Genomic DNA, 23,180 nt, shown 5'->3' with positions numbered 1-23,180 from the left:
TTGAGAAATCTGCTCCACCTTCCACATAACAAACGCGATACAAAAAAAAGAAAATAATTACACCCCTCGCTAAAAATCCATTACCTCGTATAATCACGCAAAATGATTTTTCTTAAATATGATAATAAATCACAGGCTGGATCAATAGCCTGCGGACCAACTGCTATACCCTGATAACGTATCAATCAATATTTAGTATTTAGATCTTAATTAATACCTCTGTGGCTGTTAAGCCTGTTAAGGCTGAGAGAAATATAATCTGTTATAAAAACAGGCCTAAGTAAAGGAACTGATAAAAAACAAAGCGAGTGTGGTGCTGTTTGCATTCCACAGTTGTTCCTCATATCTGTCATTGATCCGTCAATTGCTTAGTTGTGATTAAGGACCCTTCAAAATCAAGCTCAGTGTGAGTGTGTGCATGTTTTTGTGTGTGGGCAATGCATATGGGAGGTATAGATGTGTGCGTTTACATGGCATTGTGCTTATCGATCATGCTTTAAAGGGATGAGCTTCAGAAGCACCTGCTGCAAACCGTGCACACACAAGATCACACACTAACATCATGTGTTGGATAACAAGTAAGAAATATGATGTCACACAAATCTTTAGAATATTTTTGTAATGTTTTAGGTTTGCTTCACAATGCAACACATGCTGTTTCTACATCCTGAATGCGGTAATCCTAATCTTCACACTCCTGCATGCTAACAGGTTTCTTGTTGCTTGGCTTCAGGGGGGTTTATGGCTGCATACAGTAAATACCTGCAATTAATTGGCTGCTCTGCAACTCTGACAGAAACACTTAGGCAAATAGTTTTAGAGCGATGCATTTAAGTCATTGCATCTCAAATATGCACGCGATGTCCCTCTCTGTAATCTTTCTTAAGGTTTTACGTGTTAAAAGCAGGACTGCCAACTGATTTTCAATTGGATTGCCTCTTGTGGCATTTGCAATTGGAATCCTTTTCCTTTATAAAGAGATTAAAATAAGATAAATATAGAAACAGACGGGCTAAAACAAGATTAATACCAGATAGATAAACAGGATTATGTGTTAATCCTACTTTGAACTAGTGCATTTGACTTCTGTTGACTTCCACTGTTCTCAATTCAAATTAACCTGTACATTAATAAAACATTTAAAAAAGATATAAAGTATCATGTTATAACCCTAATCCTGACACTTAGTACCAACATAATAATTAAACTATATTAATGTTACACAGAAGACATAAAACAATTGTTGTCCGAAGTTTGACCACCAAATTAGCTAAGTATTTTCCATAGGGTAAGATAATATTTGTGAACTAAGTCACTGTTTTTATATTTTTTTACCATCGGAAGAGGAGAATGGAGGGACTGAGTAGATTTGGTAAAATGCCACAGGGGCTCCCAGCTTTCTGCAAAGTCAAGCTGTGATTCGAGCAAACAGGACATGTGCAAGTTACTCAGGGTTAAGTCTGGATATAAGTGTCCCAAGGCTGTCTGCCGTCAGACCCCAGTCAACAGGATATAAGGCCACGGTGAAGTGCTGGCCCAAGTGGTTGGTGTTTCTTCTGCGCTGATCCCTGACACACATATCCACTGGCACAAACAGGAAGACACATGCAAACCTAAAGCAGAGGTTCAGGCAGCTTGGGTGTTAGTTTGGGATATGCATGGAATTAGCCCCAATGACCTAGATCTAGGAAGTTATCCAAAAAAATACAAATATTTTTTTAGAGATTAGTCAGTGTTTTACCAGCCTGGTTTCCTAAAAAAGTAGGTTTCCATACAATGAAGCTGCATCGTCAATTGTGTTCCAAGGGAAGTTTTGAATTATGTTAAGGTTAGGGCTAGGGCATATATGATAGACATGGGGGGAACCAAAGGTCAATTCTTAACTTATTTTACTTTGTGTACATAAGGTAACAAACATAATGAACTTTAAAAAAATGTTTGTTTAATTTGCCCCAATTTACATAATTAACCCCAGGATTACAACTTTGACTGCCAAAGACGAGAAATAGTTTTCCTCAACATTTAATTTTGTTTCCTTTGACATAATGATGTTTAGTTGTATTATAAGCTCATTTTAAGAGCTTGCGTTGGTATAAGATGTACAGTAGTTATTGGTTAAGTCACCAACACTGATATGTCAATGTAATTACATTAAAGAAGTCCGTAAATGGCGGCGGGAATCCTATGAAATCCATCAGTTTACATCATAATCTTGACAGGAGGATGGAAAATTGTGATAATTCAATAGCTGGAAAATGATCTTACTCACTACAGTACAGAGTCATTAAATTGAAGTTGTCAGTGTTACTGGCATGTCAGCTTAGCTGAGTGGTAAAGCTCACGTACCGTGAGACTGGGCTGGATTGGCCAATCCCTATTAATCCCTTTTTACCCCCTACGGAAAGGTGCCAAGGGCCCGGTGCAGGGCTGGCATGGGATGTGTGTTAGCAGAGTGAGTCAGCTGCTGCTGGCATTACTGTAATTGAATTAGTGTTTGTGTGGTAGGACACACTTCTAGCAGGTGAAGGCATGTATTGCAAAGCATTGGCTATGGTAATCTTTTAACTTGACTTCTGGGTTGCATGTGAAAGCATTCTCACATTCACAAATGAATGACTACATGTCATTACATAAGATTATTACCTCAAGGCATTGGATACATGGTTAACATTGACAAATTAGGTTTTTTCACTGCACATGTGACATTAACTCATTTTATGCCCATCTTTCCTAAAGTTAGCTTGTTTTAGTTTAGCTTCCTTAAATGTTATTGCTTTGGTTTTATGGCCCAGTAATATGATTGAGTCTCGATTCTCTTGTTCAAATCTTTGCCAAATATTTGGTGAATTGTATAGCGAGTTTAACAGCTGAAGAGCCAGATATTTCCCTCAAGAGCGGGTGGAGACCAAAACAGAGCTAAATTATTCTCTGCCAATGTCAACTGTTACGCCAATAAATATGTTAAATTGACACAATAATATCATAGAATTTGGAAAAAAATAGGTGCGCATGAAAAAAACTGTAAAACAGTACATTTGAAATAAAGGACAGAATGAAGACGGTGGGTGGAGAAGGGTGACGGACAGTTGTGGAGACAGTGTTGTTAGTTTATGTAGGCTGTGGGCTGAGTCGACTGGAAAATTTTGATCACTTTAATTTACTATATCCAGCGTTGCTTCTCTCCCTGTCCAGCACTTTTATCAAGCCCTGTGAGCCCGTATTGATTTTTTTATTTTCTGCCCAGGATAAGAAGACAGAGAGTTAGGGAGCTCTGGTGAATGGAGAACTTTCCTCCGATTGCTGCTATTCTCCAGCTTATTGCATCCTGTCGTTTATAGTTTCAGATGATGTCCAGTACGCCATGGCTGCTCCAGCCAATAAACAAGGTGACCAAGGAATGAGTCCCAGGAATGAAAAAGAGGGAGACAAGCTAACCACAGCAACACATACAGATAGAAACAAGGAGGTGAAAGGGAAGGACTTTTTATAGATAGAAGTTTTCATTTATTTACATCTACGTTGACACTTTCTTTGAAAAAGTATGTGCTTCAGCGTGGGTTAAGAGCTGCTTTTACTTGATTGTATTTAGGAAGTAACACATTTCACATTGTGGTAAGCATACAATGGTATGTATTGAGGGTTAACACCCTCTTTTTATTTAATTGCATTTATAAAAAAAAAAAGGTTATTTATAAATATTTAATCATCATACTAATTTAAGTACATTTAAGAAAGCGTCCTCTCTGGGAAATGCTAATGCAGAATAACAATCTTTAAAACATATTTTAGGTTTTTCTAAAGTCTGATGTTTCTGATGATTTTGAGGTTAAACTGTAATCTGTAAAACGTTGTGCACTTGGATTTACTATTTTCTCCACATTTGTTCAAATTTAAATCATGGTGTAACCTGACGTGAAAATGTATTGTGCAGCTGAGCAAAATGTATCATTTTCTTTTAAACCATCCCACAATATGTTTTCATAGAGTTCCAATGGTGAAATTGAGTTATTCTGGGACTAAAGGCAACAATACAATTTACCATATTTTGTATATTCTTGTTGCTTGTTCATGTGATTCTCCCTGAGCAAAATTAATCATCACCTTTGCCCCAAAGAAATGCAATTAAAAAGTTGAGGTAATGTTTTTTTCTTCAAAATGAAATGAGACAATGGTTTTGATGCCAATTCATTGCTTTTTCAACACATTGTTGTACTTTTCCATACATCTTTTTATTTATTTTTATTTTTCTTGTGGCTATGTTTTTGCATCCATTGCGATAAGAGGATGTGTGTGTGTGTGTGTGTGTGTGTGTGTGTGTGTGTGTGTGTGTGTGTGTGTGTGTGTGTGTGTGTGTGTGTGTGTGTGTGTGTGTGTGTGTGTGTGTGTGTGTGTGTGTGTGTGTGTGTGTGTGTGTGTGTGTGTGTGTGTGCCTGAGAGAGAGGGGGTTTGGGGAGGGGGGGTTGACAGAGAGAGATTAGTGACAGTCTGATAAAAGATGTCTCCAAAACCCTAATTAAAATTGAATACCCCTGCAAATGCAAAGCAACATGCAATCTCCAGGTATTTCATTTAGAGCAACTATCTCAGTGCGAGGCTGTTTTTTATGTCTTTCTTCATTGCACACAAATAGCTCCACTCTCTCGTTTTATTTTTCACACTGTCAAACCTCCAGTTTGCCCTTCTTTCCCTCCCTTGATGTCAGACACAATGACAAAATCAAATCAAACTGAGTAACCCGTAGTGCTTCCCTTTTTCCCCCTAAAAACACCTCCAAGGTTCAGCTCATTAAACTGCAGAAAAAAATTAGCATCTATTGTCGCAGTGAGCACAGCGTCAAGTCCTTTTTATTTGTATAACACAAACATGCTCAACAACTAAGAACAAACGTAACTTTTTTTAAATGCTGATAATACTTTAATAAGAGTTTTGTTCTTCTTTTTGATTAAAATGATTCCCCTGACTTTGTTGATGTTATCAGCAGTTATAATTCAATTAAATTGACAATGAATTAGTGGTTCAAACAGTTAAATAAGCGTATATTTATTTTCCTATGTCTGTTCATGTATTAGTATCTCTTAATATAACTGGCGGTTATTTTAGGGAGTTTCTTTACATTCCTCATTCCGGCTCTTGAACTTGGAGTGCATGTTCACAGTTTCTTGTTCCTTGTCGTCTTGTTACATCATTAAAACTGGGGCTCATCCTCTGTCCTTGGTCTTCAAAAACCTTACGCAGCTATGTGAGTAAAACGAGAAGAGTGATTTCAATGTACAATGGAAAGGCGCGTTTGAGTGGTGACCTGTGTTGTGGCTGCTGTAGCACTTTCACTTCTTACTGTCTGGCCTGAGACTGACGGCCATGTGATCTCACTTTAGAGGAATCCACACGCACATACACACACAGCCACAACAAACACACATACTTGTTTTTATTTGCATTGGGGACCACATCTTTGATTATCACATATGGGGACCCCCTTTTTAGAGGCCCTAAAGGAATAAAAAAAGAAAAAACACGCACACTTGTCACTGTCATCAGCAACTGGTGGCCCAAGGTTTCCTCACCAATATCAGTTCTCAGTCTTAACATGCTTTGCTCGTATTATGTGACTAACTAATATAAACTAGTCATATAAACGCCTGCTAATCAGTAATATGTTTAAAAAATCGTAAACTTTAATTACATGTTAAATCATTCAAATGAACATGAATACAAATTCAAATAGAAGTGTGAGGTCTAACAACGACTAGTCCAGTTATCACTTAGTACATTTTATTATGAAAAAATACTAAATGTAAGCTTGAAAAATGTACAAGCAAAACATATTATGGAAGTAAAATTAAGAAGGAAAGAAAAAGCCAGGACCCAGAAGCTTTGGCTGTCTTAAACCCATACCGCCTGACCTTAGCTCACACCTACAATCATTTTTACATGGCTGCCTGCAGAAAATGCAGAGTAAATTGCTCCGGTTTAAGCTACCGTTTAGTCATAAGGATATGGTAAATTTGGTTCTATGCCAAAGCTGTGCCCCTGAGTCATTTTACTGTATGTCTTTTTTGTCATCCATTCCCAGAACACCAGTTGAATCATACGGCAAATAAATAATATCCAGCGCAGAGAGTTTAAGGAGGTGAGCAATAAACATGTGTCTCGAGCATGTGTTTGCTTTGCTTTAACTGTACACAAGTGCCTTTTTCAACCTTCCCCCTGCTCTCGTTCTAGACAGTTATTAACTTTGCAGATGATATCTTGTCATGGTAACTATTGATTCCCACCATCATTTGTGTAATAACGAGGACCGTGGCTTGACAATTTTGCTATATCTCCAAGGACTGACAAGCCTGTGTGTTAAAGACATGTTTACTTCACTCCGGGATCGATAAGCGCTGTGAGCCAGCATGAGAAAAAAGCATAGGCCCTTACCGGTCTTATCGATGCACGATGTATCACATTATGAAATATATGTATGAGGAAGCTGCCCGCGAGATTAAGGAGTCCTCGTAGATCAATGAAGAGCATGAGCTTTAATATGGTGTCTGCTAGTTCCCTCCCCAGGACACTCCAGGTTGTTTTTGCTCTCATGCTGATGCGCATAGACGTGCTTTTGCGTGCAGTGGGAGCATTAGATTTGCCTGTTGGTGTTACAATCCAATATCTATCATTGGAAGGATTATTTTCACTCCTACAGCCAAAGGTCTCTTGTTTTAGGTGAGGCCGTATTGGCGTGCGTGTGTGTGTGTGTGTGTGTGTGTGTGTGTGTGTGTGTGTGTGTGTGTGTGTGTGTGTGTGTGTGTGTGTGTGTGTGTGTGTGTGTGTGTGTGTGTGTGTGTGTGTGTGTGTGTGTGTGTGTGTGTGTGTGTGTGTGTGTGTGTGTGTGTGTGTGTGTGTGTGTGTGTGTGTGTGTGTGTGTGTGTGTGTGTGTGTGTGTGTGTGTGTGTGTGTGTGTGTGTGTGTGTGTGTGTGTGTGTGTGTGTGTGACAGCAATCTTGATCTTGAGACAGAGGGTGAACAAGACTATGGCTGCTTGATGTTGTCAGGAAATGTGCCGTCTTCAAGGGAATTTGCTCTTTAAACGCATGCTGAAATTTAGCCGTCTTCATTTAGCGCCTAATTTTAACCCTTGCTTGTTTCATGTTCCTCAGATTCCAGAGACCCAAAACAGATGATTTAACCTCTTTTTATGTGCTTCCCGTATTTCCAAATTAAATGTGTTTTTTGCACAATTTTGTACAACTGCATGGTAATCATTTTGACCACATCCAGTTGACCTCATGTATAAACTGAACCCTGTTTCCCACGATGCACGTCAGACCCATAGGAGCTTCTGATCTGAATATATCCCCACTATGGAGGACAACAGAGGCGTGTTGTCATCCAGCTGACCCTTGAAGTGGCCAGATGAAGGGCAGGGAGGGGGAGGGGTGACGGGTGGAAAGGAAAACTTGGGCCAAGGTCAAGAAAGCTAATTTGTTTCCTGCGTCCCCTGCCGTCCCTGAGAGGCAGACCACACACTGCCCATGCAGGAGGGACTTTCATGTGGTTAAGGGTGGGTAAATAGCATGGTGCTGAGCTCATCAGCTACTGGCTTACAGTATATCGCTATACAGTAGGAAGCAACAATCGGACCGTCTTGAATATTAAAATAACAACCTAAAGTTAATGGAGATGTTTTATCAAAGTTTTTAAGGAATATTTTAAGAGAAAACTGATTTTATTGCTTGTTGTTTTAATTGACAAATATTAATAAATAAAAACTATTTGATATATAATTAGGTAAATAAAGCACACTAATATAACAGCTTGCATTAGGTTTAGAACATGATGAATAAACATAATGAAGTAAAAGTGACATGGTTGCGATTAAAGTAAAAGTCCTGTATTCAAACAGGAAATGTTTTTTTATTATATTATCATATATAATAAAAAAATCATATTTAAGTATTATCCATTCAAATCAAACCTTTTTGTTCAAATTTAGAAAATTGTTTTTGCTAAATATGAATGGGTACATACGATCTACCTTTACAACAGCCCCCTGCACACTTCAAACTAGGAGAGCACAGACAAAGAACATGAACAAATAATACAAAAATGTATCATGAAATATCAAAACCATTGGCGGAAAATAGTGTTCAGATCACTCATAGTACAGCTTGAGAACATTTGATTTTGGGCATTTAAGTAAACCCTGTTCATTATCTACCGAAGAAAAGTGGCAAAAGTAAAAGTACTTGTCATGCAAGAGGGCCCCTGTCATTGTTAGATCAATGCACATTATTTTAGTATCAGTAATCCATTTATATGTAAGTAGAGTTTAAAAGTTGTTGCTTTTCAAAAACACAACTGTCAAACATTATTTCGAAAGATATTCTTGTAATTACATTGCAAAGCAAAAATACTGATAATATGTATTGGATATTTGAGGTAAATGTAATAGGACTAATGTAAAGTTGTGTAGATTTAAAAAAAAAAAAAAAAGATTAGGAATTGTGTTTGTAATGTATTGTAGTGTATTTGTTTACCTCTTTTATAAATGTATAGTTAGAACAAAATTACTTAACAGATTTAGGAGATTATATTGTGGTACTTTAGACGTTTGTGTGAGTGTGTGTATATGAATGTGTGTGTGTGTACACACACACACACATTCACACTTTTTTGTTTCAAAAGCAGTTTTGGAATAAATAGTATTACTAATTCCAAGCTCATCATTTTGGTATAACATTATTTGAGCCATTTTAATCAATTGTAGTTGATATGAAAGCCGTCCACCTCCTGCCTTCCATCAAACGCTTCCTGGATTACACGACATGACACAGTGTTTTGGCAGCTCAGTGCCGGCTCCTTTTAACAGTCAAAGTGAAAGAGGAAATGAATGTATTTGCCACCTCAAGGGCACACATGGTAGGTACCTCAGTGGAACCTGTAAAGCAGTGGTTAATCACTGTCTGCATAAAGCTGTAGCCTTCAGTGGGGGAAAGCCATCAGCCATGGAGAGAAAGAGCTTAAATTACCAGCAAGCTCTTGGATTTAAAGGCCAGACCCTGCGATTCACAAATGTCTATAATGTATACCTTAAAAACTGGCAACAATGTATCATATTTTGGTTAATGTTTGGCTTCAACAAAAGATAAGTTCCTGAGGAATGAATATATAGATTAATGGACTCAAAGTTACCAAGGAAATCAGTTTTTCTTTTCCTTTTTAATTAGCACCTGTGAGCTGTTTCCCATTAACACCACGCACATTAAAAATCCCTCTTTTTTTTCTAATTAAGTAAAGTGGAAACAGATTAGATGGCTTCTTTGAACAAAGGTCAGTGATTGCACTTTGTCTCGCTCCTCTGTTTGTTTGTTTGGACGCCACCAGAGCCTGCCACTTCTTCCCCGAATGTCACTTCACAATCACTGTTTGTTTTACGGAACAGCCTTTTTTTACCCCTCCGTCTCCATCTCCTCTTTTTTATTTTATTTTAAGTTTGTGATCAATAGATAAAGAAGTGCATATTGCTACTGTCTGCTTTGCCACTTCTCCATATGATCAAAAGTATATTGTGCTCCACAGGTGGAATGGAGAAGGAGAGGAAGATGGGGTGTGGATTTCTTTTGTTTTTGCTGATTTGATTATAAAGCACGTGGAACGTCAGATTAAAGGCGGACTGATGAAAGATAGGCATCAATCAGCGCGTCTCTGGAGAGGCTGCAAGGCATGACATGGTTGTCAAGAAGGAGGAATATGGTGACTCATCCCTCCCTAATCTCCCTTTCCTGGACAATTGATTGGACTTTCATATCCATTAGCCGGGCTTTCATAGCTGCTGTAATCAATGGCCAGACTACAGACATACTTCCAGACTCAACTTGTCTCTTCGACAAAAAAAAAAAAAAAAAAAGATGCCCAAGTAGTTATTTACACAGGTATCCTAAACAGCGATGTCATTTAAAAAATAATTCCTCTCTTCTCTTACAGACTTACCCAAAAACTCAGAGATCTGTGGTTAAATATGTCTATTTTGGGGCCATAATATAAAATACTTGAAATGTAAACCCATATCCTAAAAATCACAGACTACTTTGTCTTTTCAAATATGTGTTGACAGGAAAATAATCGTTTTACGTATAATGTTTAGTGGCAATGTTTTTACATTGAAAAGTTACATTTTTTGCAAGGAACACAATATGTGATACACAAAGAGGCGGTGAGATCAGACACTGAGAAGTGGGGTTCAAATCCGCAATATGTGATAAGTTATAGTTACTTTGGGAAGAGAGATATCCGTTTATTTTGGTAAAATGTTAATTTAAGTATTTACAGTTTGCCTCGAAATTAGTGTACTAGAAAAGACTACAAATGAACACTTTTTCTACATGTCCCATACTTACACCTCCTCTATGTTAACTATCCAACTTTGCAAAGTTAAGTGACTAAAAAAACACATAATCTTTAAAGAAAAATCAGCATTTTTATGATTTCATATTCTCAGAGGATCTTATAGTTTTTTTCCCCTAATTTTTAGTTTTTACCAATCCGCGATTGTGTAATTTAATTCAAACATTTCTTGCATTAAATGGCGCTTATTCCCTGTCATACTTAATGTGTTGGGCACCAATTATAATTTTAGTAGTCATGCAGTAATCAATGTTCAATCAACTTCAATCCTGAAGTTAGTGGTAACATGCATTCAGTGTTAACCCATAGTCTAACCCTAACAAGTGATACATCTTTTTAATTTCAGTTGAGTCTTGAGTCATCCAAACGAGATGCCATATGCTGAAAATATGATGAAATCAAGTACAAATGTGTTATTTTTTCATTACTATTTTGGCCTTTGCATGTCCATCTGGTGAAAATTGTCGTGAAGTATATTGACATAAGGTACAATATTACCCGGCAGTAGCTCAGTCGGTAGTGGCTTGGACTGTGAGCCGTAGGGTCGCCGGTTCAAGTACCCAACCAGACCTAAATATGGAGTGTGGACTGCTACTTGGAGAGGTCCCAGTTCACCTCCTGCCCTGCCGTGGTGCCCTTGAGCAAGGCACCCGACACCCCCCTTCCCCCCCACTCCCATTGCTCCCTGGGCACTGTACAATAGCTGCCCACTGCTCCCAGTACTATACTCCTGGTACTAGGATGGGTTAAATGCAGAGCACACATTTCACTGTGTGTGATGTGTGCTCTGCATGTGTGGCCATTAAAGAGGGTTTCATCCCTCCGATTCTATTCTATTCTTAAAAAACTCCAGCATGTAGAACCCGGCCCCTGGTATATTTTAAGATAAAGAAACCCTCCGTAAGTCAGACATTTCTTTAACAATAAGCAGTCAACATTCAAACTCCCCACTCCAGACCATTTGATGATGATTCATCTCAGTGGGATTCTTATTGGTACACTGTGGTATGATTATCACCAACACATTCTTTCAGCCTGAATGCCCTCCACAACACCTCTGTAAAGAAACAAAATCAGAGTAACGCATGAGAAGAAGCTGACAAAGGGAGCCAGACGGGAAGAAGAGAACGACAGAATTTAATAAAGTTCAACAAGGCAGAAAGGATTGCACAAGCAGTGAATAGCGATTCTGCTTTTTTCTCCTTTACAACTTCTGACTACTTAAACACTTTTACACCCCCTCCTTTTATCTGCGTCTGCATTCTCAGAGCAAGAGGAATAGCCGGACACAGAGGGAGACGCTCATTCCGTTTTTTATTTGAATGTTGACCGAGGATGGCCACCATCTGTGCAAACTGTCTGCTTTCTATGACTCTCCTGCATCTCCAGCCATAAATATCAGACGGCGCTTCACTTCTGAGATAATACACACATGGGAATTTATCGCCCTCTACTCTGTTTTGCCACTATTTAGGCTTTTATCGCTGTTCTCTTAAATCGAGGCAAACAGAAGTAGTCTGTCATTTTCTCAAAACGGTGATTCCTGTCTACCACCATCTCACACCCTTCCGTTCTATTTACTGTGGCGTCTGGTGCTTTTGTTTTTCTTATTCCTCGTAATAAAGAAAAAACCTCTCAAAGTCTTTCCAGAAATGCAGCCTACACTTATCTCTTGCTGTTTTTTTTCTCCCCCCCCCGGTCACTGAAAAGCCTTCCACTAAGCTCAAACACACAAGGGGAGGGTTGAAAATGGGGTGGATGACATTGTTTTCACTGATATACACGGCTCAAAAACAAAAGTGTTGCTTGAATGTAGTCATGTCAATAAGCCATCAGTTGCACCGCTAACAATAAGTTAATGATTCCCCAGCAGTAATACATTTATGAATAGAGAAGTGTCTTCTTCAGCCCAGCGGGTGGGCCCATTAAAACAGAGCATGAACAAAATAATTGTGATTTGCAGATAAAATCCACTTTAGAATGGGATTCCGACTGAGGAATTGTTAAAAGAGCTGTAATTTTCCACTAAAACGTGACACACTCTCACAGGGGCCCGGCTAATCAACTTGAGTGTGTGTGTGTGTGTGTGTGTGTGTGTGTGTGTGTGTGTGTGTGTGTGTGTGTGTGTGTGTGTGTGTGTGTGTGTGTGTGTGTGTGTGTGTATGTGTGTGTGTGTGTGTGTGTGTGTGTGTGTGTGTGAGAGATTGAGTGAGTGAGTGAGTGTGTGTGTGTTTTGAAGTCTGTGTCTCTCTATGGACAAAATAAATGAAAGCCTTTAGTGAAATGGTATCTCTATTTAAAGCCACATTTCAACTTTTTTCCTAAATTACTGTGTTTTTCAATCTCTTAGTGGCAATACAATTCTGAGTACTTTGTTGTTGTAATTGTTGATAATAGTTTTTAAAAAATCATTTTTTCCCCTAAGTGTTTTATATTTCCAAAGACTCCTTTCTGAAAAAAATGTCATTTTAAGTGCCTAAGCAAACAGTCTGGAAAGAGACTTCCATTGGCATCCAGTACATTAGTTGTTTATAAAAAGTATACAAGAGATGTTTACATTGTGATTGATGCTAGAATGAAGGAAGAGTAAATGGCTTCTTTTCTAAATTGTCTTTAATCTTTACAATTTCTTTATACAATGTCCATATTTACCTTTTAAGGCCTCACTTTCCTCACTTTTTTTGAAATGGTCACCACTCATAGACACAAGGGGTCACAATTAGAAATGAGCTTTGTACTACAAACATTTGCACAGGCAAAAACAGTAGGGAGCTATTGCAAAGTTTTTAGCTTCAAATAGGGGGGGAAAGTTGGTGTATCGCAAAAACATTATGCGGCATAGATCATAGGGTACATAAGCATGTAACTTCCTTGTTAGGCAAACGTATGTAATGTTTTGTGTTTACTACTTTGTCTTTCATTGTGTACTGTATTGTTTGACTGACTTCTTCTCCCGGAAGAGTCTCATTTTTATACACATGGTTAACAAAACCACCTGGTTTGGTTTGGTCATACTTTGAGTTTCTAGTATGTGATCTATTGTTATCTTTTTGTATGAAGCTTGCTGCATCATTGATGTGACGATCAAACATCGTTTGTTGGCGGTCCTTTAGCATGCTTTCCTGAGTTTTTACCTCCAATATTAGATTGAATGTGTGCAGTCCACACAAGCCTAAAATTCAAATGAGGAACATGAGATGTCTACCTGCAGAAGTGTTGACTATGTATTTATAACACAATGATTGGACATAATCTCACTGCAGTTCTGGTGGTTTAACAGTAGCATACAATCTTCTGTGGACTTAATGTTATCTGTATACAAGTTGATGGATACCTCGGATTCTCAAATAGCTAGAAATCTAAATTGCACAGAATGAAGGCTTAAAGATGTCAATTATTCCAGAACTTGAATGCCTCTGTAGGCAGCAACATCTTTGAAATAGGGGGATAGCCATTGTTTGGTGCTTTGGCAAAGTAATAAAACGTCTAGACACCAACTTACATGAATTTCCCAGAAGAATTAGTGTCATCAGTGTGAGGGTCCTGCCCTATACTCTGGGGTGCAGTTTGAAATACAGTCTTTTAAATCAATGCACACCTGTCCACTCTTTAATTGAACTTTGTGGCCTGTCAAGACCTTTTGTCTAAGAAAATCAGCCAATCCTTAGCCGTAATGGAGGTAAATCAAACTTTTCAAACTGCTTTCTGCCATGGCGATGTTCAGTCAACCTAATGTGGCTAGTAATGTCGGCATCTAAACAATTTCACTTTCGATTTTCTGCATTTTCCCACAAATGAATGAATTACTTTTCCTGTTTTTACCTTACTTGCCTTATGTATCATTAGCAAAGAAACCGGCAGATAACGTAAACGCTCAAGTTTAAAGATTGATCTTCAATTCGACAGCCTAAACTACAGAATTATTCAGGTACAGCTCAAAACAAACAGCATTAGATCCAACCTTGAGTGTGGTTACTAATTACTGCAAGAGAATGTTGCTGTCTCCTAAATGGAAAGAGCTCAAATTGAACACCGGCATGAACGGTGATGTAGAAATTGTACTTTTTTTATTAACTTTTGCTACTTTCAACAATTGGCACTTTGGATCGAAGTCTGTGTAAAACGTCTCCATTTATCATGCTGGCTGGGTTTCCATAGTGAGGTTATTGACATAGTAAATTAAAAGAGACTCACATTCGGTGGCTGACAGATCACAGGCATCAACTCCAACTTATAATCGCAGCAGTCGAGTTTCTCTGTTTTATTTCTTTTTATGTCTATACCTCTCTTTTCTGCCTCTACACTCTGTGATTCCCTTCTCCATTCAAGAATGTCCTACTTTATGAGGTGTATATGTCACCTTTTTTACCTCAAAAGCACGCATTTAGTGGGCATAAATATTCAGTTTTATTGGGTGCAAAAAAAGAAACAATACAACTGCTATTAATTTTATGAATTCAACAAAAACTATTCAATTTATTCATAAATGCTTTTATTTTGGTAAACCTGTATATAGTATGTAGGGACACATATTACCAGTAAACAGTATCTATAAATTTGTATTGGCATTGTTTGCCCTTTTTTCTCTCAAACGTGTTTCTTTTTATACAAAAAGATTTGCAAGACTTTTTTGTAAATTCAGGTTAAAAAATATATTTTGCTGTTCTGTATGTCAATATTTTACCTGACTGTTTCTTAGAACAGCATTTCCCTGTAGTGAAAGCCTTTTAGTCTTTTCTATTTGATAAAATTCCCCCCAAAATGTCTCAGGTCTGCCATCTGTTTTATGCGATTATTAAGAATTACCAACGTCAAATCCAATACTCTTACTCAATACAGTAATGTTCTCCTCCTTCAAAAGATTCATACAGTATGTTGTGACTCCAGTAGGACACAAGGCCTTGCATTCCCATTTGAGCTCTGAAAGTTAAATAAAGGTGGTTGCTGTTTATTAAATAATTATGCAACAGTTGAATAAAGTTTTGTTCCCTGCTTCGAACAAGAATGGGGACTTAAAATTGTTTAAGACTTATGAGCTAAGGAGATGCATCAGTGAGAGACTTTGGAAAAAAATGCTGCTTTAATGTCAGCGCCGGCATCCTCTAACTGCCATGGCAAAGTGCCCTGGTTACCATGGCTATGTGGGGGTTTGAGAGCACATTAATCACGAGGATTTAGGTTTCTTTCTCTTTTATTTTCTCCTTTTTTAAAGACAGGATCTCTCAGACACCCTTTACAAAGCTGATTTATGACATTTAATATCAGTGAGTGTAGATCATGGGACGCTGGAAGGTAACAGTTTATGAGCTGGGACAGATAGCTGTGTGTAGTCTAGGTAGGAAAGAGCAAAGTAAGCTGTGTTATGTAAAAGAAGGATTTTATCAACAGCAGAGAAACAGAGATGTACACAATTTAAGTGTAAACGTATGTAATCTAAATGTCAGATCTCACAGTATTTAGATAATTTTTAATTTAATTATGTCTAGATTTCTTCATATTAGCTTAAGGCCAGACAACCCTGGGAAAACACAGTCTTTTCAAGAACTCAAACATCAAATTAAAGATTTTTCCTCCATAAAAGTAAAACTTTTTCAGACTAGTGGAAGTAAAAACATCCAAAATACACATTTATATTTATTTAACTAAATTTTGCATCCTTAGAGTTTACCTTAAAAAAAGGTAAAACATTTGACTTATTCACCTGTAGTGTCTTGCAAAAGTTTGGGAGTTTTACTTCTCAATATTTTAAAGATCCTTGAATGCTGTTTTATCAAACATATTAGTTTTCTCATTCTGCAGCCGCACCTAAACAATTGTTCCTGTTCTAATCCTCTCTTTATCCTTTAAGTTATTTACGTTTTTTTTCTTTCTTTTTTTTAAGTGGGCTATGTTCATATAATCCATAGCTTCATTTAAAAACATGTTATTCTCTAAAAATATGGCAACAATTATTATCTTATCTTTCTTGTGTATATGTAACGAACATTAGCCCAGATGTAATAATATATTGCCTCATTTGCATATGTATCACCACATTTCAGAAAAAAACTTGTAATACAAAAACAAATAAATTGCCAAAGTTAATGTTGGTATCCATTACCTAATATGTTTGCCCTGTCCACCTGTAGTTTCCCCTCTTAGAGGATTATGCTTTGAGTGAATTTTAATGTGTGAAAGTGTCTACAGGGCTGCATGTTTTATAGCTTAATGAAGATTAAATGTTTTGCTAAAGCTTTGGCATGAAAAGGTGTTATTCATTTGCAACAATGGCTGTATTTGGCACTGGACCAGCCCCTTGTTAATTGTGCAATCTGGAACTAGTAGATGATGGTGGCTGCACCAGACTGTCCTGCAGTAAGTGGACTCCTTTGTGTCCACACATCTTACCTATGACAGACAGGCAGCTGATAAAAATGAGATCATGCATAAAGAAGTATCACTATGTGCTACTTTTTCACTATTTTTCCCCCCTCGTCGTCTTTGGTCAGAGCAGATTGATGACGGCGTGACAGAGTGACATTGCATTCTGGGAACAGAGCACATTGGCTATAAATCCATGGCGATTCAGCTTTACAATGGCCTACTGTCTCGCCATCAGAGGGTAGGAGGGTTGTTACTGCTTCACCCTAGTGAGCTGCTAGGATGCAACCATTATGCTTCCATTGGGTGGGGGGGGTGAAATTAAGACATCGTCAGGATGGTAATGAATTATGAAAAACTACTGGGATAAACAAGAAGAAGAACAAGGGAGGAAAAGAAAGAGAAAAGTGTCTTTGGTGAGTGGAAATTTCCCACGCTCTTTTAGACATTATGATTATTTTCAAGTAGATCTGTCAAATCAGAGCCTGGGCTGTATTAGAAAGCAAATAAAACACATGAAAAAATAAACACTCCAAGTTTCTTATTGACCTTGGAGAACCAGCTGTGTTGTGAGTGCAGAAAACTTGGCTGCAGCACCCCCCCTAATTCTGCTGAGAGTGTGTGTTTGATGTGTGTGTGAGGAATAGAATAGAGCTCTTGAATAAAGTGTGTGTTTTTGTTCCAACTGCATTCATTTGTGTGTGTCTTTGAATGGATGCAGCCGTGACATTTGATTGGTTAAAAACACACTTCAGATTTATTGATAATTCCCATATTTCCCAGCTGGCCATTTGTAGTCTGGCGATTCAAGCCTGAGAGGTCAAACGTGTTATAGCTGTTCTCTCATGGGGCTAGACAAATATCAAAATGTACTATACTGATAAATATACATTTTGGTGGCATGGTTTGAATAATTAACTTTAAGACATAAAAAATGTTTTGATACTGTATTGTAAAAAACATACAAAATTGGGTTGATAGACATACATTAAGAGTATCTGTTCAGTATTTGCAGATCATTTAATGTAACAGTAAAATAATTGTATGTACAGATTTTTTTATTCTTATAAATATGTTCTAATAAGTATGTATACATCTTGTTTGCAGTGTTTCACTGACTTATTTGCATGGATCACAGTGTTTTCAAAATGTCTCGTACACTACAGTATGATCATTTCATAAGGTTCCGTTATCAAAATGCATTTAAAGTATTAAAATGCTTTATAATGCGATCAAAATGTATCCCCAAGTGGTCATTGGGCATTTTAAGTGAAAGGAAAATTAGTGCTATAACCATACAGTTTATATGCTCAAATAAAGGCTTTATTTTGTCATAATGCACAATGGCAACAGCATAGTTTTTGGCAATCTTGAGTCCAAGCTTCTCAAACAATGCAAACATAAATGTAACATGACATAAAATGTTGTCATAAATAATGCAGGCGAAAAAACGGTGCACGTTATTTGCAGGAATGATACAAACATATAACTATAGGATAGCAAGAGATAAACAGTATGTATTATTTAAAATACATTTGCTAAAGAACAATCTAGAATAACATATTGTAATAATACATACATATGTGGAAATGTAGGATGAAAAGATGTACAAATGATCAGTGTATTATAAATATAGAGTACGAGTGGTGACACTTCACAGAGCCACAATCAATCCATAAATGTAGTGCATGTAGTGTACAAGCAATACACCCTCTACCTATGCAAAATGACTATTGTATTTGGGATGTTTGCAGAAAACAACAAAACAACAAATGTAACAGACCCATTACTGTAAAAGCAATACATTCCACTTATAGCAAACCAGCATGTTTACCCTTTTAAACACGGGCACAAAGTGTGTTGGTTATTTTGGCTCATGGTCGCCATACTCTAACATGGGCGTCTGGAAGCAGCCCTACAGTATGTCCTCCTCCTCCCCCCGTGTGATCAGGCCTGCAGCACTTGTCATCTCCCTGGTGGCAGCTTGGATTCTACAATTTTTAGGTTAATTAATCAAAAATGATTTCTTTTCTCATTAGCCATGCAGTTGGTTTGCAATCTGCAAAATCAATGTTTTACAGATGTTTCCTTGGGTTTTGTTTTTCGAGACGGCGCTGATTTTTATTGGGTATAGATTTAAGAGGGTGCTGAGGGATTGTGAGTTAACTCAGCCACACACAATCACACACACACGCACACAAGCAGCCACAGACACACACTATAAATGCATATTATACATAGTCACATGCTCAAATAAACACCTGCAGGAATACAGTACAAAACACACACAAACTTCTTCTAACTTACTTTCAGCACCTGGAGTCTTTGTTCAATGCAATCTATTCATCTAACTGATACGGACAGCACTTCTGCACTCGTTTTCCATTTTGGTTCGCCTATATCTAGTCGATCGTTGCCAAACCCAGGGGGTTGAGCCACACACATACTCTCTCTGGGTAGCACTCTTTAATCACGTAACAGCTTCTGGTTCTAGTTCCTGTTGGTTGTAAACAAATGTAATCTTGCATTTCCTGCAGTCTAGACATAACAACAAACCTGGCAGAACCAGAGAGGGGAGCCACTGCGGTTGCCAAGGAGTGGCTGGCACAACTCGGCACCAAACCAGGGCCGGAGGTATGGAGAAGGGGCGTTCAAGAAGACGAGAGGTTGGGCATCTTCTTTAATCTGGTGATCAAGGAGGAACGTCAAATCTTAGGCCAAACTTTGGTAAGTGTATCATTTTGTTGAAATAGTTGGTCCTAGGTGTCTAAACGTGTCTTGTAGTGTTAAAAATGCCCTTATGTTCTTACTTTAACAAAAACATGTCTAACCCTAACCCTTACCCTAGCTCAGGGGTACTCAAACTTTTTTCTTAAAGTTCCACTTGTGAATTTTATTAGTTTGAGAAGCCCTGCCCTAGCTGTTGAGACATTTTCCATTTTTAGCGTTCCATTACATGTCCTTTTCTGATGGATGCATTCCTAAATGTAAAGTTTTTTGACCCTAGAATGTGCCCTTAATGCCATCTGCTTCACAGTTGTTCCACTATGTGTGTATTATATGTAGAGTGTGTTTGTGCCCGCATTTGTATTTGTGTACACTAGTCCCCACCCACCGTTCCGCTCAACTACACAGGAAAAAGAAGATGAAGCAGAGGAGCAAAGGAGTCCAAATATAAATTATTATTGATTTAATCACATAATCAGCCGCAAACACTTCAGGCCAAGATAGCAAATCCATAATAGCCTCCCCACATAACCACCCCTTACAAATTTACCATCAAAGCCCTCCGCGCACACACTGCAAACACAGGAACCAGGGGTCACCTTCAGTCGCTGGCAAAATATTGATGTTCCTAATGCTTCTATATGTTTTTGAGTTAAGCGTTATCAATCACCGATAAGGGCTTGATGTCTCTAAAACATAACTCCTATGGCAGAGGGATTACAGCGTCGCTTTTCTTGTCATAATCTAAGCATATCTTTTCTGACAAAGGGAGAGGATGGTAAAATCAATGTTGTCAGAGGCAGACACTTCCCACTGTGGCTGCCTTTAGATGAGATACAGAAACACTGTTCTTACTTTGAAGACATCTAGATGTGTCTTTGTGAAAGTGCTTCTGTTGCTGTTTCAAGGAAAATGTTTTGATTAAGGAAAGTTAAATAAATGTCTCAATTTTTTTTAAGAAAACAATTTGCAGTGTACCGACATTATTGTATGTTGAATGAATGCATTTCATTGTAATTTAATTAAAAATAAAAAGCCATTGTTTTAATTAATAAAGACACACAATGAATGCCTTCGACATCAATAGCCTAAACTCTGTTTGCATGATATCCAGATGAAAAACACGTTGTTGTCCCGCATTTTTAATTGTATTTCCTCAAATGTCATTCATTGCTCCTGATGTGTGTGTTCTGTTACCTTGAGAGTAGCTGCAAGACCTGAAAAATGTCTGAACATTTGAGACACGTGGCACTGAATCACTCATTGTGCAACAGTCTGACATTGTCATTATATTGCCAAATGTTTCAATGACCTTAACCCTAACCCTACTTAAAATGGTCTTTCAATGGTTGTGCGAACATAAAATATATGCACTAACAATGTATAAGCAAGACTTGATTATAGAGCCAAACCTATTTTTTACAAAACGTATTTGCATTCTGTACTCACTCTCTATATATTTGTTTTTATTGTAAGTGGCGGAGACCGCCATTGCCGCGCTAAAATCAAATTGCCTACTTATGCATGAGGGAGTAACAAGAAACAATGTAGCGTGTTACCAAACTGTTTTTAATTTAATATCCTTGATATTAGTGTGACCGTTTATTGTTCATTCATACCTTCACGGTAAACTCTTTAAGGATGAACCTTTCTTGTACAGTACTAATATACTTTCCTATTTTAATTGTATTTCTAGAAGGAACGTGTTACTGTCATATTCTCCCTTTTGTTGTGTATTATTATGTAGCTGTAGACAAAAAGGAAACAAATAAAAGCCAAATATCAACCTTGCATAGTTCAGCACAAGAAAAAGGATAATTCCACATGGCTATAAAACAATGATTTGGATTCAGATTTGAACACTCCCTTAAGATCCATCTCTCCAGCGATCTATCCATTCACTTGCCTATCCTTGTCCATCCAGCCCCAGGCTATGGAAGCCTAATTGTTTACCAAAGGGTTGCGGCTCATTTGCTCCTGGAGATTGGGCCTAATTAACACTAACTTGTCTGAACACCGAGGAGCGCTGTCCACTCCACTTTAATCTAATCTGTACTCTTTCAAAAAATAATGAGATCATTTACACCTCATTAACGAGCAATGTAATGTCTGGGCATTAATCATAATGATTGCTTATCATTTCACTTTGCAATATTATCTCCTCTAATGAAACTGTTCACACAACTGCCAAGAGGGCCTTAATTGGTCGTGTGAAATCACAGAGCACCCGGCAGCTTGCCGCAACGTGTGTGAAGTTCTAATTTGCATGGGTGGTGGTGGGGGAGGATTTGGGGGGTGTGCACGATGGGGATGGCATCACTTAAAAACATGAAAACACACTCATATGCAAGACATCTAGTGGGATGATACACACAGAAAAGTACAAATTGGAATCCCAGAGCAGCCCTAAAGGATTCTATCACTTTTTTAAAGAAAATTCCAAACTATAGGTATTAAGGACATTTTTCAAACATTAAGTTTGAAACATGATGCTCCTGATGTCCTTCTCTTTGGCAAAAGATCCATGCCAGTGGTGGATGTGATTATCCAGGTGACATGGCACCTAGACTGATCCCAGCTTTGTGCCACCACCATGAAGCCAAGACATGAAAAACACTCATCCAATATTCCAGTTTTCGCATTGTGACTTCTTATAGCGTACTGTATATCCAGCCAGTAGGTCATCCCCGGCACTCCCGCCCCCTGGAGGGAGGCTAAACAGTGCTAATAACAGTTAAAATATACCATCCCTCTCCAGTGTGTGGACCACCTAAAGAGGCCATGCTTGACTGGAGGGAAGAGAGCACTGAGGCTGCTCCGTGCCCCGGCTCCCCAGGCTTAGGAGGGCTTAGGTGCGGATATCAAATGCTCTTTCTCCCTGGTCAGAGTGGCTAGCTGCTAATTGTGGCCCCTGGTCTGTGAGTTGAGCTTGTGTAGCTGAGGAGAAAAGGCTTGCCCAAATTGAAATCTGAGCAGCGTGTCTGAGAGTTGGGGTGACTTCCACTTTATCAACGACGCAGTTTTAGGACACAGTCATAATTTATTCTGGGCTAATTTCATCATCCAAAGAAACATTATGTAGTCTGTTTGCTGTACCAACCTCTATCATCCTTTCTTCATTTTATTTCATTTCACTGTTCATTGGATCATCCTTGCAGGCAGCCAGGACCACGATCGAAAAGAGTGAAACTAAAACTCAAGGTGTCTTGGACTTTTCAAATAAACGTAGGTCATAATAAGCAATCCAGAGTGAACCTAACCCTAAATAACAAGAAGAAAAAAAGAAAGAAGAGATACTTAATCAATCCCTGTAAGCGAGGGAATACTTTCACGCAGGCCCAAAATACAAATATGCATCTACCAGCTCATATTCAATGTTCGTTCTCTTCCTTTAACTCTAAAAAAGAATGAACTATAATATATTCTCAACACATAATAGGGAGTCAAAAGGTGCAGGGCTGCCTGTAAGTAAGTCAGGTGACACAATATAAAGAGAACAAAAAGTCCTAGTAGAGGGGTGGTTAGTTTGGATGGATTGGTCCTTGTAGGTAGTCAGGAAATGTTCAAGTCTAAGAGTATCAAGGCCGAGATCAAAGAAACTATGTTTCGTCCAAAGTCGAAATGAGAAAATCAAACTGCACTCACCTACATGTACTACAACTCTGCTCTGTCTGTCTCCAGAATTAGTCTAACCCCTAACTTTT

The 23,180-nt window shown here is 38.2% G+C and overlaps 1 protein-coding gene across 4 annotated transcripts in view; it reads left to right on the top strand.

The window, feature by feature from the left end:
- LOC307047616 (uncharacterized protein) overlaps nt 1-23,180 on the top strand; it is a 309,906-nt gene that overhangs the window by 258,168 nt on the left and 28,558 nt on the right. For all 4 annotated transcript variants that reach the window (XM_079694642.1, XM_079694644.1, XM_079694641.1 and 1 more), the window contains exon 4: nt 19,287-19,476. In XM_079694642.1, the coding sequence (XP_079550768.1) occupies nt 19,287-19,476 (190 nt within the window). The remainder of the gene's footprint in view (nt 1-19,286; nt 19,477-23,180) is intronic.

This window comes from Notothenia rossii (assembly GCF_949606895.1).
Source record: "Notothenia rossii genome assembly, chromosome: 7".
NCBI classification, from domain to species: domain Eukaryota; kingdom Metazoa; phylum Chordata; class Actinopteri; order Perciformes; family Nototheniidae; genus Notothenia; species Notothenia rossii.
Note: the sequence above shows the minus strand (reverse complement) of the source record. Positions and strands in the feature narration are given on the sequence as shown.